Source organism: Loxodonta africana, chromosome 5, assembly GCF_030014295.1.
Source record: "Loxodonta africana isolate mLoxAfr1 chromosome 5, mLoxAfr1.hap2, whole genome shotgun sequence".
Classification (NCBI taxonomy): domain Eukaryota; kingdom Metazoa; phylum Chordata; class Mammalia; order Proboscidea; family Elephantidae; genus Loxodonta; species Loxodonta africana.
The window spans coordinates 144,325,890-144,341,471 of NC_087346.1; the positions used below are offsets into that span (position 1 = coordinate 144,325,890).

The window sequence follows — 15,582 nt, forward strand, 5'->3', positions numbered from 1 at the left end:
TGCCATCAGGATAAGCCAACTCACAGTGACCCCACGTGTGTCATACATCTGTGTGCCATAGGGTTTTCAATGGAATATTTTCAGAAGTAGATCACCAAGCCTGGCTTCCAAGGTGTCTCTGGGTGGACTCAAACCTCCAGCCTTTCTGTTAGCACCTGAGCATGTTAACCATTTGCATCACCCAGGTATGTCCGAAGTGAAGGGAGCTGTTCTCCTCTCCTTTCCCCCTGAAGACTGCCCTTCACGCTCAGGTTTCTCCTTTGTGGGATGCTGGGGTGGGACTGTGCTGAGAAAGAGACCCCACGCAGGGTTAATCCTGGACCCCTCAACTCAGGACTCCAGGTCTCCTTCCCACGGGTGCCCTCAGATTCATACCCTACGCCCACCCAGGGACTCCCAAGCTGAGCTGCCCATCAGGGTGGAGAACAGACCCCAGTGCCCAATGGGTGGGGACCCTGGAGCAGGGGCAAGCTGTGGCCCTGCCATCCGCAGGTTGCTGGAAGAGGATCAGCAAGCCCAGCTGGCCCGGGAGGTGGAGGCACTACGCCAAGAACACCGGAAGGAGATGCATACCATGGTGGCCAACTTCAGCAGTGCCCAGGCCAGGCTGCAGTCCCAGCTGGCTGCCCTGGAGACTGAGTAAGTGATGCCCTGGGGTCCCATGGTGGGGGTCTGGCAGATGGACCATTTTATCACAGTGACCAACTCCTCCCAGTATCCCTGGAACTTTCCTGGTTTTAAAACTGGAAGTCCTGCTTCTCAGGAAGCCCATCAGTCCGAGGCAAACTGGGGTGATTGGTGTCTTAGCTATTTAGTGTTGCCATGTCAGAAATACCACAGTAGATGGTTTTAATGATCAGAAATCTATTCCCTCTCACAGTTCAGAAGACCAGAAGTCCAAATTCAGGGGGCAGGCTCTAAGGGAGGGCTCTCTCTGTCTGCTGTGGGGGCAAATCCCTATGTCAGGCTCTGTGGCATTCTCAGCCTTCCTTAGAGATCTCCACATGGCATCTGTCTTTCCCCATTTGGTCTTCTTTCTGTGTCTAGTCTGCTCTTTGTATCTCTCAAAAGTGACTGGCTTAAGATACACCCTACACTGATAAAGACTCATTAACAAAGAAACCCCTATTCCCAAATAGGATATCCATAAATATAAAAAAAAAAACCATTGCCATTGAGTCGATTTCGACTCATAGCAACCTTATAAGACAGAGTAGATCTGCCCATAGGGTTTCTGAGGCTGTGGTCCTTACAGAAGCAGACTGCCACATCTTTCTCCGGCAGAGTGGCTGGTAGGTTTGAACTGCCAACCTTTCAGCTAGCAGCTGAGCGCTTAACCACTGCATCACCAGGGCTTCTTTATATAAGTAAAGTGGTTAGGATTTACAGTACATATTCTAGGGGACAAAGTTCGATCAATAACAATTATCGTTAGGTGCTGTTGAGTCAGTTGCGACTCATAGCAATCCTACGTACAACAGAACGAAACACTGCCTGGTCCTGCAGTGCAATGCTTGAGCCCATCGTTGCAGCCACTGTGTCAATCCATCTCCTTGAGGGTCTTCTTCTTTTTCACTGACCCTCCACCAAGCATGATGTCCTTTTCCAGGTACTGATCCCTCTGGATAACATGTCAAAGTATGTGAGACATAGTTTCGCCATCCTTGCTTCTAAGGAGCATTCTGGTTGTACTTCCAAGGCAGTTCGTGGTATATTCAATATTCTTTGCCAGCACCACAATTCAAAGGCATCAATTCTTCTTCGATCTTCCTTATTCACTGTCCAATGAAAATATAACAGTTGGTCACCCCTAATTTATAGAGACAGTGTTGCCCTTCCCCACAAGGCCCTGGGAACCTGGGAGGGATGAGCAGTGTGTCCCATGGGCTGTGTTTAACCCTCACCCCAGGAAGAAGTCGAGATGTCAGGGCTCCCACGTCTTGAAACTGTGCCCTGTTCTAACATGCGTCATCTCATGTAATCACAACAGTCCTTCAAGGTGGGAACTGTTCTTCCCATTGACAGATGATGAAACAGAGGCTTCCTTGTGCACGCGTTCATCTGTTCACTCAACAAGTATTTATCAAGGGCCTCCTGTGTGCCCCACGCTGTTTTAGGCTCTGGAGTTACAGCAGGGAACAAAACAAAGACCATGCTGCTATAAACCAAACCAAGCCCATTGCTGATGTCATCTTATCTGTAACTTTTTATGTAATGTTTCTAACTCCCAAAGACAAAGATTGGAATTATAAAGATACTGATAATAAAAGACAATAATAATGAAAACTAAAAAAAAAAAGACGAGGTTGTATTTGACTTACGTCAGAACCAACTTATGACAGAGTCATCGGAACGGAACCCTGTCGCAAGTCGGGGACTACCCGTATAGAGAGTGGCAAGGATGGGTAGGAATATCTCTGAAGAGATGACATTTTAGCACGGTAGGCGAGGGAATGAGCCATCATTTGGAGGACCGGGAACAGCAAGTGCAAAAGCCCTGGGCCCCTGCCCTACGTTACTGAAAACAGCCAGAGGGCGCTAGTGGAGTGGCTGGAATGGAGTGAGTGAGAGGGCGAGTGGTAGGAAATGAGGTTGGTGGGGTAGCTAGGGGATTGGGGGTTGGAGGGCGCAGATCCTCCCTTGGATAGGAAGAAGATGTTTGGATGTGTTTCAGAGTATACTGGGAAGCTATTGGAGGCTTTGAGCAGGAGTGACGTGGTCTGATTTATCTTTGTTGTGTTTTTTTTTTAATATTGTGTTTTTGCTGGAGGTTTACACGGCAGTGTAGGTTCTCATTCAACAATTTCTACACAAGTTATTCAGTGACTTAGTTACATTCTTCACAATGTGTGAACATTCTCATTATTTCCATTCTGGTTGTTCTAGTTCCATTAATATAGTTTACCTGCACCCTTACATTCTCATCTTTGTTTTAAAAATAATTGTTAACCATTTGGTCTCATATAGATGATTTTTTGAAGAAGTGTACTGCTCACGGGCGATATTCTTTGTTTTCTGAGCCAATCTGTTATTTAGCAATAAGATGACCTCAGGTGCTAGTTTTGGTTCAAGGTTTAAAGAGTATCTCAGGGCCATAGTCTCAGGGAGTCCTCCTGTCTCAACCTGATTGACCTTTTAACAGGGTCACTCTGGCCACGGAGAGGAGACTGTCGGGGTTAAGTAGAAGCAGGGAGTCCAGCTGATTGCAGTAATCCAGGTTCAGACAGGTAAAGCCGCTTGCCCAGGTCACAGCAATGAATTTAAATGCAATCCATCTGACATTAAGCCTGCGCTCTTAAAAATTGTTCTCGGCTTCTCCAATACAGAGCAAGTCACCCAAATGCCACACGTGGAAGGTTTTACCGGCTGCCATCTAAGGGGCACTTGGCATGTGCCAGGAGCCCATGATTTCATTGAATCTTCACAGCCACCTGTTTTAAGCCCATCGTCAAGAGGAGGGAACGGCGGCTCGCAGGTGAAATGCTATGGCCAAGGTCACATAGCTAGAAAAAAGGATTTGAGTACAGGTCATCGCACAACAAAGCTGAGAGAGCTGAAGCCCTCGCTCTCCCTGACCCCCAAGCCGAAAGTTAGGACTCTCTGTGGCTTCACATTGAAATGGCATGCCATGCCCCGTGTCCACCAGCAGATGGTGCCAGAGCAACATCAGCACCTGCAGAACCTGCCGGCCATGACCCTGTGGACCCATTTTCCTGCTCTTAGCAACTTCCCTGGCTTTTGAAGCCCCACTGAGTGGAGCAGCTATGTGCCCTCAAAACCAGGCTCCCTTGGTCATTGAGGCTGCTGGATGAACCCCTGAAACTATTGCCCTGAGATATTCTTTAGACCAAAAATATCTCTTGAAGTCTCCTTTAAACAATAGTTTAGTTTAAGTAGGAAAGAATGTCTGCCTTGAGCACTGTTCTTTTGAAGAACTATCTGTATAGGATCAGATTGACAACAGCAACTTGAAAGGTTAGATAGGAAGCTTGGGGGCGGGTGGCCAGTGAGTTTATGTTCATGGGGGAGGAACATTTCAGAAAAGGAGGGTGAGAATGTTTGCACAACTTGAAGAATGTCATTCCTGTCACTGAATTGTACAGGTAGAAAGTGTTGATGTATGTTTTGCTGTGTATATTTTCAATGATTTTTTTTTTAAAGCCTCAAAAAATAAAACCAGGCTCCCTGGCCCTGCAGCCTCAGAGGAGCTGACAGAGCTCAGGCTGGGCAGCTGGGGTCCCAGGTGTCACCCCAACTCCCTGGGACTCTTCAGCTCCCTGGGCCTCAGTTTCCCCACTGAGCACACAAGAGCATATCCACCTTGTCACTTGGTCCTCCTTATCTTTGTGGAGTCACGGTTATCAAGGGCACTAACTGCATGTCTACTTGAAACAGACTCAAGGATTCCGGAGAGAAGCTGGGGAAGGGCGCCTCCAGGCCCGAGGACCTTCAGCTCATAGGCCGCCTGCAGAGCCGCCTGAAGGAGAGAGAGGACATCATCAAGCAGCTCATGGTGAGGCTGTTGGACTGAGCTCAGGACGGACTCGGCCACATACAACCAGGGCACTGAGGTCCTCACGCTGCTAACCCAGAGGTCAGCGCTTCAAACCCACCAGCCGCTCCTTGGTCGGGAAAAAGATGTGGCAGTCTGCTTCTGTAAAGATTTACAGCCTCAGAAACCCTATGGGGCAGTTCTGCTCTGTCCTGTAGGGTCACTATGAGCCAGAATCAACAAAAAAGGCAATCAGTTTTTTATTAGAAAAGAAATATGTATTCACTGAAAAGCTTAAAATAGGAAAATAGAAGAAGGCTAAAAAGTCACTCTGCCCTGAACTCCAACAGCATTTGCCTGCTATTCACATGGGTTCAGATTTTTAACCCATAGAATCTAGGAAAAATCTAGAATGATTTGTTTTATGTTTGAATTTTAGTCACATTATACAAACAAATTATTCTTTATTAACCTTCTTTTGGTAAAAGTGGCTGCCTGTTGTCCAGGCAGCTAAGCTGCTTCTAAATCAAAAAACCTGTTGCCATCAAGTTGATTCTGATTTACAGCGACCCTATAGGACAGAGTAGAACTGTCCCATGGGGTTTCCAAGGCTGTAATCTTTACAGAGGCAGACTGCCACGTCTTTCTCCCATGGAGCAGCTGGTGGGTTCAAACCACTGATTTTTCAGGTAGCAGTCAGGCACTTAACCACGGCGCCACCAGGGCCACCTCCGCATAGGCGTATGCCTATACACACATGGAAACCCTGGTGGTGTAGTGGTTAAGAGCTACAGCTGGTAACCAAAGATCCGTAGTTCAGATCCACCAGGAGCTCCTTGGAAACCCTGTGGGGCAGTTCTACTCTGTCCTATAGGGTTGCTATGAGTCAGAATTGACTCAGTGACAATGGGTTTGGGTTTTTTTTTTTTTTTTTGGATACACACATATACATATACCCATCGCCATTGATTCTGACTCATAGCGGCACTATAGGACAGAGTAGAACTGTCCCATAGGGTTTCCAAGGCTATGAATCTTTATGAAAGCAGACTGCCACATCTTTCTCCTGAAGACTGGCTGGTGGGTTTAAACTGCACACCTTTGGGTTATCAGCCAAGTGCTTAACCATGGCACCACTTTAAACAGGAGAGCATTTCCACCTGCCTCTGATTCTGTGTCCATGAGGCAGCAAGGTGTTCCTTTGAGGTGGCCTTCCTTGCCATCTCCTCCTACCCAGCCCTCAGCTCACCCCACCTCTTACACTGACAACTGCGTTAGGCTCTTACCCAGCCCCAAGCTCCCCTTGTTCTTGGTGGTAGGTTCCTTTTATGGCCCCAGCTGAGTCAGCCAGGACAGCTCCCAGTGACTGACCTTCAGCGCTGGGGACAGTGAGTGGTGGATTCACTCTTGTCAGTGTGGCCCACGGGGGCGAAAACCAGTGAACCATGTCAGAAGTCCCCACCTTCCCACTGTCTTGGCCGTCACCACCTGGGTCCAAGTCTGATCACCTCTCACATGAGCAACGAGAATCCATCAACCTGTCTCCCATTGCACAGCAACCCGTTTCACAGCAACCGGAGTAAACCAAAAATCCATTGCCTTAGAGTTAATTCCTACTCATAGGACAGGGTAGAACTGCCCTATAGGGTTTCCAAGGAGCAGCTGGTGGATTTGAACTGTTGACCTTTTACTTAGCAGCCGAATGTTTAAACCACTGTGCCACCAGGGCTCCAGCCACCAGAGTGGCCTCATGAAAATATAAATCAGGTCCGGGCATGGTTGTGTTAGCAGCCCCATGACTTCCCATCTCCCATGGCCTCCCACCCCGCCCACCACGCACACATGCACCTCTCCTATCCACCGCCATTCCCCCGCCACCTCTGCTCCTGCCACACTCTTTGGAGGTGTGCATCCACCCTGAGGATCCTAGGAAGAAAGGCCTGGGGATCTACTTCTGAAAAACCTGCCATTGAAAACCCTACAGAGCACAGTTTGACTGTGACGTACATGGGGTCTCCATGAGTTGGAATCAACCCAGTGGCAACTGGTTTGGTTTTGAGGTTTTATTTTGGAGAGGGGGTAGGAACACAGAAGCCCCAAGAGCTAAAGATACATCCTCAAAGCTCAGTGGATGGTGGCTTGATTTGCACCGAGTCCCTTCCATCCCCTGGACGTTCCTTCTCTCTGTATCCGCCCTCGCGGCCGTCTTCCTTTCCCTCACACCCGATGCTGTTTGTTTAGGCTCAGCTGGGCTCGGTTGGGTTGGTTTTGCAGGAGGAGAGACGGCTCCACTACGCAGCGTTCCCTAGCACCATGTCCCACCGGAATCGGTCCTTCTCCTTCCATCCTCATCCGGGGTATTTGACCCCTTCTGTGAAGGTAGGCTGGTCCCACTGGTTTTAGTGTGTTCCACGATTCTGCTGGTTTCGTTTTTCCTCAAGGTCACTACAGCTTGTTGAGGGGCTGGTGGACATTCAGAGGAATAGCCATTGAAAACCGACTCACAGGAAATAGTCCAGGGGTTAGGACCTCCACTTTCTTTTACGGGGGACACAATTTCACCCATAACACCTCCTCCCCATATCATTTTGGTTAAGTAGACCTTATTTACTTTTACAATAATGCATTTTTGGGGTCTGACTCACAGAACTTTCCTTTAATACAAACAGAAGAAGAAGATGGAGGAGGTGCCCAGCCGCGTGGTCAGCGTGCCAAACCTTGCCTCCTACGCAAAGAACTTTCTGAGTGGCGATTTGAGCTCCAGGATCAACGCCCCTCCAATAACCAAGTCACCCAGCCTGGACCCGAACCCTGGCTGTGGCCGGCCTTACAAACCCACCCAGTCTCTAGATGCTAAAACTGCCTCAAGGTAGGTGGGCGGAAGCTGTGACTCCATTTCCTTATGGATGGCTAGGAAGCAAGTTAGGATTCATTCCTGGCACCCCCTAAATACTGAGGCATTTGGACAAATATAAAGAAAGGTAAAACAAGTCCCGCCTTAGACAAATTATAATCCAGCCAAGAGAGGAAAACAAGTCATGGAAGGGAAGGGAGGGATGTCACTCTTCAGAAAAGGTACTATGGTTCAGTGGTAGAATTCTCACCTTCCATGCAGGAGACCCAGGTTCCATTCCCGGCCAGTGCACCTCATGGGCAGCCACCGCATGTCTGTCAGTGGAGACTTGCATGTTACTGTGATGCTGAACAGATTTCAGCAGGGCTTCCAGAGCAAGGTGGACTAGGAAGAAAGGCCTGGCAATCTCCTTCCAAAAATCAGTCAGTGAAAACGCTATGAACCACAACAGTCCAATCCACCCAGCCAATCCTGGGGATGACACAGGCCTGGGAGTGGCTCACTGCGTTGTGCATGGGGTTACTGTGAGTCAGGGGCCAACCTGATGGCAGCTAACGACACACTATTCTGGGTACGAAATTCCAGGACTTTTTTCCTATGGATTATTAGACGATGGGGATTGAATCACTTAGCTGGCTACTTTAGTTACAGTTATACAGGGTTACACAGAAGATGGATTTTCTTCATCTGGCCTTGAGGACTGGGTTCAAATTCTGCCACTCCCCCTTCCTACTGTGTGACCTGGGGCAGGTCACTTGACTTCTCTGGGTTTGTTTCCTCACCCCTAAAATTGGGGTAACGTGGCATCTACCTCATCAGACTGATGTGAGACTAAAAATGTAACCCATAGGATGTCCCCACACAGGACCTGGCACAGAAACGTATCTCCAATTTTATTATTAAGGTTATTTTTTAAGATTTATTGTTTACTTAGCCTCCTAATCTGTGGGTTTGGTTGATTGTATGTGATGATCCCAGATACCACCCTTTTATTTTTCCAGAAACTCTTACAGTGTGCTTCTCTTCCAGAAACTTGTGGTTTTTCCTGTTTATTACTTCTCCCTCCTAGCCAGTCTTCCATTCGTAGGCAAAATTTTTAATTCTGGGCCTTCAAGTCTGCATTCCAGAAAGGGCCCCTTTGCAAATATTCCTGTTCCAGGGGCCTTGCCTGCCCCGGGGGTATGTGGACCAATGTGGAGCCCTAGCCTTTTATGAGGAGTCCCGGTGGTGCAACAGCTGAGCACTTGGCTGCTAGGTCGGCAGTTTGAACCCACCCAGTAAGCTCCACAGAAGAAAAACCTGGCTACAGCCTAGAAAACTCTATGGGACAGTTCTGTCACATGGGGTCATTGAGTAGTAATCCACTCAACAACAGCCTTTTATGAGTGTTGCGTGGGCAGGACCCCCGGTGGTCACTGAGCCAGTCCAGCCCCTTTGTTTCACAGCTGAAGAAACTACGGTCTAGAGCCCCAAGCACACTCTCTTTTAACTCCCAACCAGCTCCTGACTCTGTCAGTGGGTTCAACTCAGTATGAAAACAAAAAACCAGTTGCCGTTAAGTCAGTTCTGACTCACAGTGACCTCATGTGTATCAGAGGACAACTGTGCTCCACAAGATTTTTTTAATTTTTATTGTGCTTTGAGTGATTTAAAAATCAGGTCAGTCTCTCACACAAAAACTTATATACACCTTGCTACATACTCCCAATTGCTCTCCCCCTAATGAGACAACCTGCTCCCTCCCTCCACACTCTCTTTTCATGTCCATTTCACCAGCTTCTAACCCCCTCCACCCTCTCATCTCCCCTCCAGGGAGGAGATCCCAACACAGTCTCAAGTGTCCACCTGTTCCAAGAAGCTCACTCCTCACCAGCATCCCTCACCAATCCATCGTCCAGTCCAATCCCTCTCTGAAGAGTTGGCTTTGGGAATGGTTCCTGTCCCGGGCCAACAGAAGGTCTGGGGGCCATGACCACGGGGGTCCTTCTAGTCTCAGTCAGACCATTAAGTCTGATTTTTTACGAGAATTTGGGATCTGCATCCCACTGCTCTCCTGCTCCCTCGGGGGTTCTCTGTTGCGTCCCCTGTCAGCGCAGTCATCGGTTGTAGCCGGGCACAATCTAGCTCTTCTGGACTCGGGCTGATGTAGTCCTTGGTGTATGTGGCCCTTTCGGTCTCTTGGGCTCATAATTACCTTGTGTCCTTGGTGTTCTTCATTCTCCTTTGATCCAGGTGGGTTGAGACCAATTGATGCATCTTAGATGGCTGCTTGCTAGCGTTTAAGACCCCAGACACCTCTCACCAAGGTGGGATGCAGAATGTTTTCTTAATAGGTTTTATTATGCCAGTTGACTTAGATGTCCCCCGAAACCATGGTCCCCAAACCCCCGCCCCTGCTATGCAGGACTTCAAAACATTCAGTTTATTCCAGAAACTTCTTTGCTTTTTGTTTAGTCCAGTTGTGCTAACCTCGCCTGTATTGTGTGTTGTCTTTCTCGTCACCTAGTTATTATCTACTCTCTAATTAGTGAATACCCCTCTCCAATCCTCCCTCCCTCTCCCCTCTCGTAACCATCAAAGAATATTTTCTTCTCTGTTTAAACTCTTTCTTGAGCTCTTATAATAGTGGTTTTATACAACATTTGTGCTTCTGTGACTAATTTCACTCAGCATAATGCCTTCCAGATTCCTCCATGTTATGAAATGTTTCACAGATTCATTACTGTTCTTTATCAACGCATAGTATTCCATTGTCTGAATATACCATAATTTATTTATCCATTCATCCTTTGATGGGCACCTTGGTTGCTTCCATCTTTTTGCTATTGTTAACAGTGCTGCAATGAACATGGGTCACCATATGTCTGTTCGTGTGAAGGCTCTTATATCTCCAGGATATATTCCTAGGAGTGGGATTGCTGGATCCTATGGTAGTTCTATTTCTAGTTTTAAGGAAGTGCCAAATCTATTTCCAAAGTGGTTGTACCATTTCACATTCCCACCAGCAGTGCATAAGTGTTCCAATCTCTCCACCACCTCTGCAGCATTTATTGTTTTGTGTTTTTTGGATTAATGCCAGCTTTGCTGGAGTGAGATGGAATCTCATTATAGTTTTTATTTGCATTTGTCTAATGGCTAATGATCGAGAGCATTTCCTCATGTTATCTGCTAGCTACCTGAATGTCTTCTTTAGTGAAGTGTCTGTTCATATCTTTTGCCCATTTTTTAATTGGGTTGTGTCTTTGTAGTTGAGTTTTTGCAGTATCATGTAGATTTTAGAGATCAGGTGCTGATCGCAGATGTCATAGCTAAAAACTTTTTCCCAGTCTGTAGGTAATGTTTTTACTCTTTTGGTGGAGTCTTTGGATGAACCTAAGTGTTTAACTTTTAGGAGCTCCCAGTTATCTAGTTTTTCTTCCGCATTCTTAGGAATGTTTTGTATACTGTTTATGCCATGTATTAGGGCTCCAGATGTTGTCCCTACTTTTTCTTCCATGATCTTTACCATTTGATTTTATATTTAGGTCTTTGATCCATTTTGAGCTCGTTTTTGTACATGAAGTGAGGTATGCGTCTTGTTTCATTTTTTTGCAGATAGATATCCACTTATGCCAGCACCATTTGTTAAAAAGACCGTCTTTTCCCCATTTAACTGTTTTGGGGCCTTTGTCAAATATCAACTGCTCATATGCGGATGGATTTATGTCTGGATTTTCAATTTTGTTCCATTGGTCTGTGTATCTGTTGTTGGACCAGGACCAGGCTGTTTTGACGACTGTGGCAGTATAATAGGTTCTAAAATCAGGTAAAGTAAGGCCTCCCACTTTGTTCTTCTTTTTCAGTAATGCTTTTACTTATCCAGGGCCTCTTTCCCTTCCATGTGAAGTTGGTGATTTGTTTCTCCATCTCATTAAAGAATGTCATTGGAATTTGGATCAGAATTGCATTAAATGTATAGATTGCTTTTGGTAGAATAGACATTTATATGTTAAGTCTTCCTATCCATGAGCAAGGTATGTTTTTCCACTTATGTAAGTCTCTTTTGGTTTCTTGCAGAAGTGTACTGTAGTTTTCTTTGTATAAGTCTTTTACATCTCTGGTAAGATTTATTCCTAAGTATTTTATCTTCCTGGGGGGCTACTGTAAATGGTATTGATTTGGTGATTTCCTCTTCGATGTTCTTTTTGTTGGTGTAGAGGAATCCAACTGATTTTTGTATGTTTATCTTGTATCCTGATACTCAGCTGAACTCTTGTTAGTTTCAGTAGTTTTCTGGAGGATTCCTTAGGGTTTTCTGTGTATAAGATCATGTCGTCTGCAAGTAGAGATAATTTTACTTCTTCATTGCCAATCTGGATGCCCTTTATTTCTTTGTCTAGCCTCATTGCTCTGGCTAGGACCTCCAGCACAATGTTGAATAAGAGTGGTGATAAAGGGCATCCTTGTCTGGTTCCCGATCTCAGGTGGAATGCTTTCAGGCTCTCTCTATTTAGGATGATGTTGGCTGTTGGCTGTGTATAAATGCCCTTTATTATGTTGAGGAATTTTCCTTCTATTCCTATTTTGCTGAGAGTTTTTGTCATGAATGGGTGTTGAACTTTGTCAAATGCCTTTTCTGCATCAATTGATAAAATCATGTGATTCTTGTCTTCTGTTTTATTTATGTGATGGATTAATTGTTTTTCTAATGCTGAACCATCCCTGCATACCTGTATGAATCCCACTTGGTCATGGTGAATTATTTTTTTGATATGTTGTTGAATTCTATTGGCTAGAATTTTGTTGAAGATTTTTGCATCTAAGTTCATGAGGGATATAGGTCTGTAATTTTCTTTTTTTGTGGTGTCTTTACATGGTTTTGGTATCAGGGATATGCTGGCTTCATAGAATGAGTTTGGGAGTATTCCATCCTTTTTTATGCTCTGAAATACCTTTAGTAGTAGTGGTGGTAACTCTTCTCTGAAAGTTTGGTAGAACTCTGCAGTGAAGCCGTCCATGCCAGGGCTCTTTTTTGTTGGGAGTTCTTTGATTACCTTTTCAATCTCTTCTTTTGTTATGGGTCTATTTAGTTGTTCTACCTCTGTTAGTGTTAGTTTAGATAGGTAGTGTGTTTCTAGGAATTCATCCATTTCTTCTAGGTTTTCCAATTTGTTAGAGTACAATTTTTCATAGTAATCTGATATGATTCTTTTGATTTCAGTTGGGTCTGTTGTAATATCACCAATCTTTTTTCTTATCAGGTTATTTGCTTCCTCTTTTTTTTTTTTTTTTTATCTATTTTGTTAATTTTTTCAAAGAACCAGCTTTTGGTCTTGTTTCAATTGTGTTTCTGTGTTCTACTTCATTGTGTTCTGCTCTTAATTTTTACTATTCGTTTTCTTCTGGTGCCTGAGCGTTTCTTTTGTTGCTCTCTATTTGTTCAAGTTGTAGGGATAATTCTTTGATTTTGGCCCTTCTTTTTGGATGTGTGCATTTCTTGATATAAATTGAACTCTGAGGACTGCTTTCGCTGTGTCCCAAAGGTTCTGATAGGAAGTGTTTTCATTCTCATTGGATTCTAAGAATTTCTTTATTCCATTCTTAATGTCTTTTATAATCCAGTCTTTTTTGAGCAGGGTATTCAGTTTCCAAGTGTTTGATTTCTTTTCCCTGATTTTTCTGTTATTGATTCCCACTTTTATGGCCTTATGGTCAGAGAAGATGCTTTGTAATAGCTCCACAAGATTTTTAATGCCTGATTTTTTAGAAGTAGGTCACCAGACCTTTCTTCCAAGTGCCTGAGTGGACTCAAACCTCCAACCTTTTGGTTAGCAGCCAAGCATTTTAACCTTTGTACTATCCAGGGACTCCATCGCAGTATTGAGTTCCTGTATTTAAAGGTACATTCCCTCTGTTTTATATGAAGTCTCCCAAATGCAGATAGAGACCGTTCAGCTAGGTTACGTGGCAACTGCTTACCTACCACTTCCCTTTTTCAATGTATTGGGCTAATTTCCACAATCTCCTTGAGATGCTGGAATACAGTAAGTAGTAACAGGTAACTTTGAAGAAGCAATAAATTATAATACTATGTTGAATTAAACAGTTCCTTCTTTATTTTTATTTCTGGTGTTTATTGCCTAATTTGTACCTCAAATAAATAATAAATGTTACAAGATAATTTCATTAGTATAGCAACCACTGAATCTTAAATGAAACTACGGAAAACTTTGTTTTCCAAGGAGAAATTAGACACGTTCTCTCACTCCTTTACCTTGTTTCCAGCTACTGATATTATATAGTCACGTTCTAGTGTCTTCTGAAGAGTCAGGAAGCCATTACCTGTCCCTGAGAAGATGGCAGGTATTAAGTTGCTTATTGAATAATTCTCAGAACCATGTAAGAAAAATTTTGTTTGTTTTTAGGACACAGGAAGGTGAAACAGCCCAGCCCAAAGAAGCCCAGCAGAAACAAGGCTCTGTCCACCAGGAATGGTTTACCAAGTACTTTTCTTTCTAAATGGATCCTTGGGATACATCACAAAGAGGACATTTGAAACACGTTTCTTTCTTTTAAAAAGGACATTTGACTGAGGAAATGAATTGAAAAACCACCCAACCAAATAACTTGCTTGTAACATCATTTATATATGAATGGCAGCTGAAACAAAAATTGGCATTCACATTTCATACTGTTTCATTGTGGCACCAGGTCATTTAAAAAAACAAAATTCCTTGGCATTAAGATATAGCAAGCCAGCGTTATCAACAAGCACCCGTAAAAAAATATTACTAATGACCTATGTGTTGTATTTCTAGTGTCCATGAAACCATAGTCTGTTTTGCAGCTGATCGGATTTGTGATTTCCATGGTGTACTTTTAAAAGCGCTCTCATTTTTCCTAAGGCTGCTAGTCACCACTGCCACTTGTAAAGTTATTCCAGTGTAAAATGACACAATTAAAAAGATGCACATCCAACCTCAGTAGGAAGAGGAATAAAACAAAGTGTAAAATAACCAGGAAAGCCAATGCAGAACTACTTGGCATGGACTGCAAGAGACCCTTGGCACGCTTAGATGGAGCAGCGTGACTCTAGGGTCCACCACAGGTAGTAGATTACACATGGGCTAACGCCTACCTCGGAAACCCTGGTGGCGTAGTGGTTAAGTACTACGGCTGCTAACCAAAAGGTCGGCAGTTCAAATCCACCTGGCGCTCCTTGGAAACTCAACAGGGCAGTTCTACTCTGACCTGTGGGGTCGCTATGAGTTGGAATCAACTCGACAGCAGTGGGTTTGGTTTGGTAACACCTACCTCATGCGAGCTTTGTGAGGATTCAGCAGATATGTGTTAAAGGGTCCTATCATGAGTTGGAATTAAGCCCCACAAGGATTTTTCTGTGAATAACCAAGTTCGCCTACCGTACGTCTCAATTTCAGTGAGTGTAACAACTTGGGAATTTGTGTGAACGTTTCTACTGTCTGCTCTTTGAAGTGAAGGGTCTGCTGAATGCCTGGTCTTTGGGTTTGGGCCATTTGCCTCATGGTGTTTTGCCCACCCCCGTTGCATGGACTCCGGGTAGATTAAGGGAACTGGCATGGCCCCTCCCAGTGCCGACCGTGCCCTCAGTGCACACTGAATTCTCTTACCCTCTGACAGAGCGTAAACATCTGACGAGACTCAGTACAACTCTCAGTGGGCAAAATAATTCTCCATCTTTTGGTGCTGGCCCAGCAGGTGGCCCATAAAACAGATGATTCTTCTGTGCACTGTCCAATCTTTGCTCCTCAAATAAAACTTTAAACAACTGCATAATACAAATGTTTGTCACTTGTCTTGCTTTTCCATAGGAAAGTGCAGTTAGATGAAGACAAGAGTTTGGGAATAGGAAGTTCACATTAATCTCATTCAGGTAATCTTCAAATAAGAAGTACCTGTTTATACACTAGAGTTCCTGGGTGGCACAACCAGTTAAGCACTTGACTACTAACTGAAAGGTTGGCGGTTCAAACCCACCCATAGTCACCTGGGAAGAAAGGCCTGGCAATCTGCTTCCAAAACCCTACGGAGCAGTTCTGCTCTGCACACGAGGTCTCTGTGACTCAGAACTGACTCGACAGCAACAAGACTGGTTGTTGTTGTTACATACTTATAAATGCTATTTTAAGAGAAATGTGATGACCATTCCAGTGCACAAACTAAAGGTAAAAATACCATCTAATCAGAACACAAGGCCCCAGTGAAACAATTCCTGTGC

The 15,582-nt window shown here is 44.8% G+C and overlaps 1 protein-coding gene across 1 annotated transcript; it reads left to right on the top strand.

Moving 5' to 3' along the window:
* Positions 1 to 350: 350 nt before the first annotated feature.
* On the top strand, positions 351 to 15,276 carry LOC135231462 (protein FAM184B-like). The gene is made up of 5 exons (XM_064286051.1): positions 351 to 639; positions 4,396 to 4,513; positions 6,767 to 6,871; positions 7,162 to 7,361; positions 13,751 to 15,276. The coding sequence occupies exons 1-5, from the start codon at positions 443 to 445 to the stop codon at positions 13,842 to 13,844; spliced, it is 714 nt and encodes a 237-aa protein (XP_064142121.1). The 5' UTR covers positions 351 to 442; the 3' UTR covers positions 13,845 to 15,276.
* The last annotated feature ends 306 nt before the right edge of the window (positions 15,277 to 15,582 follow it).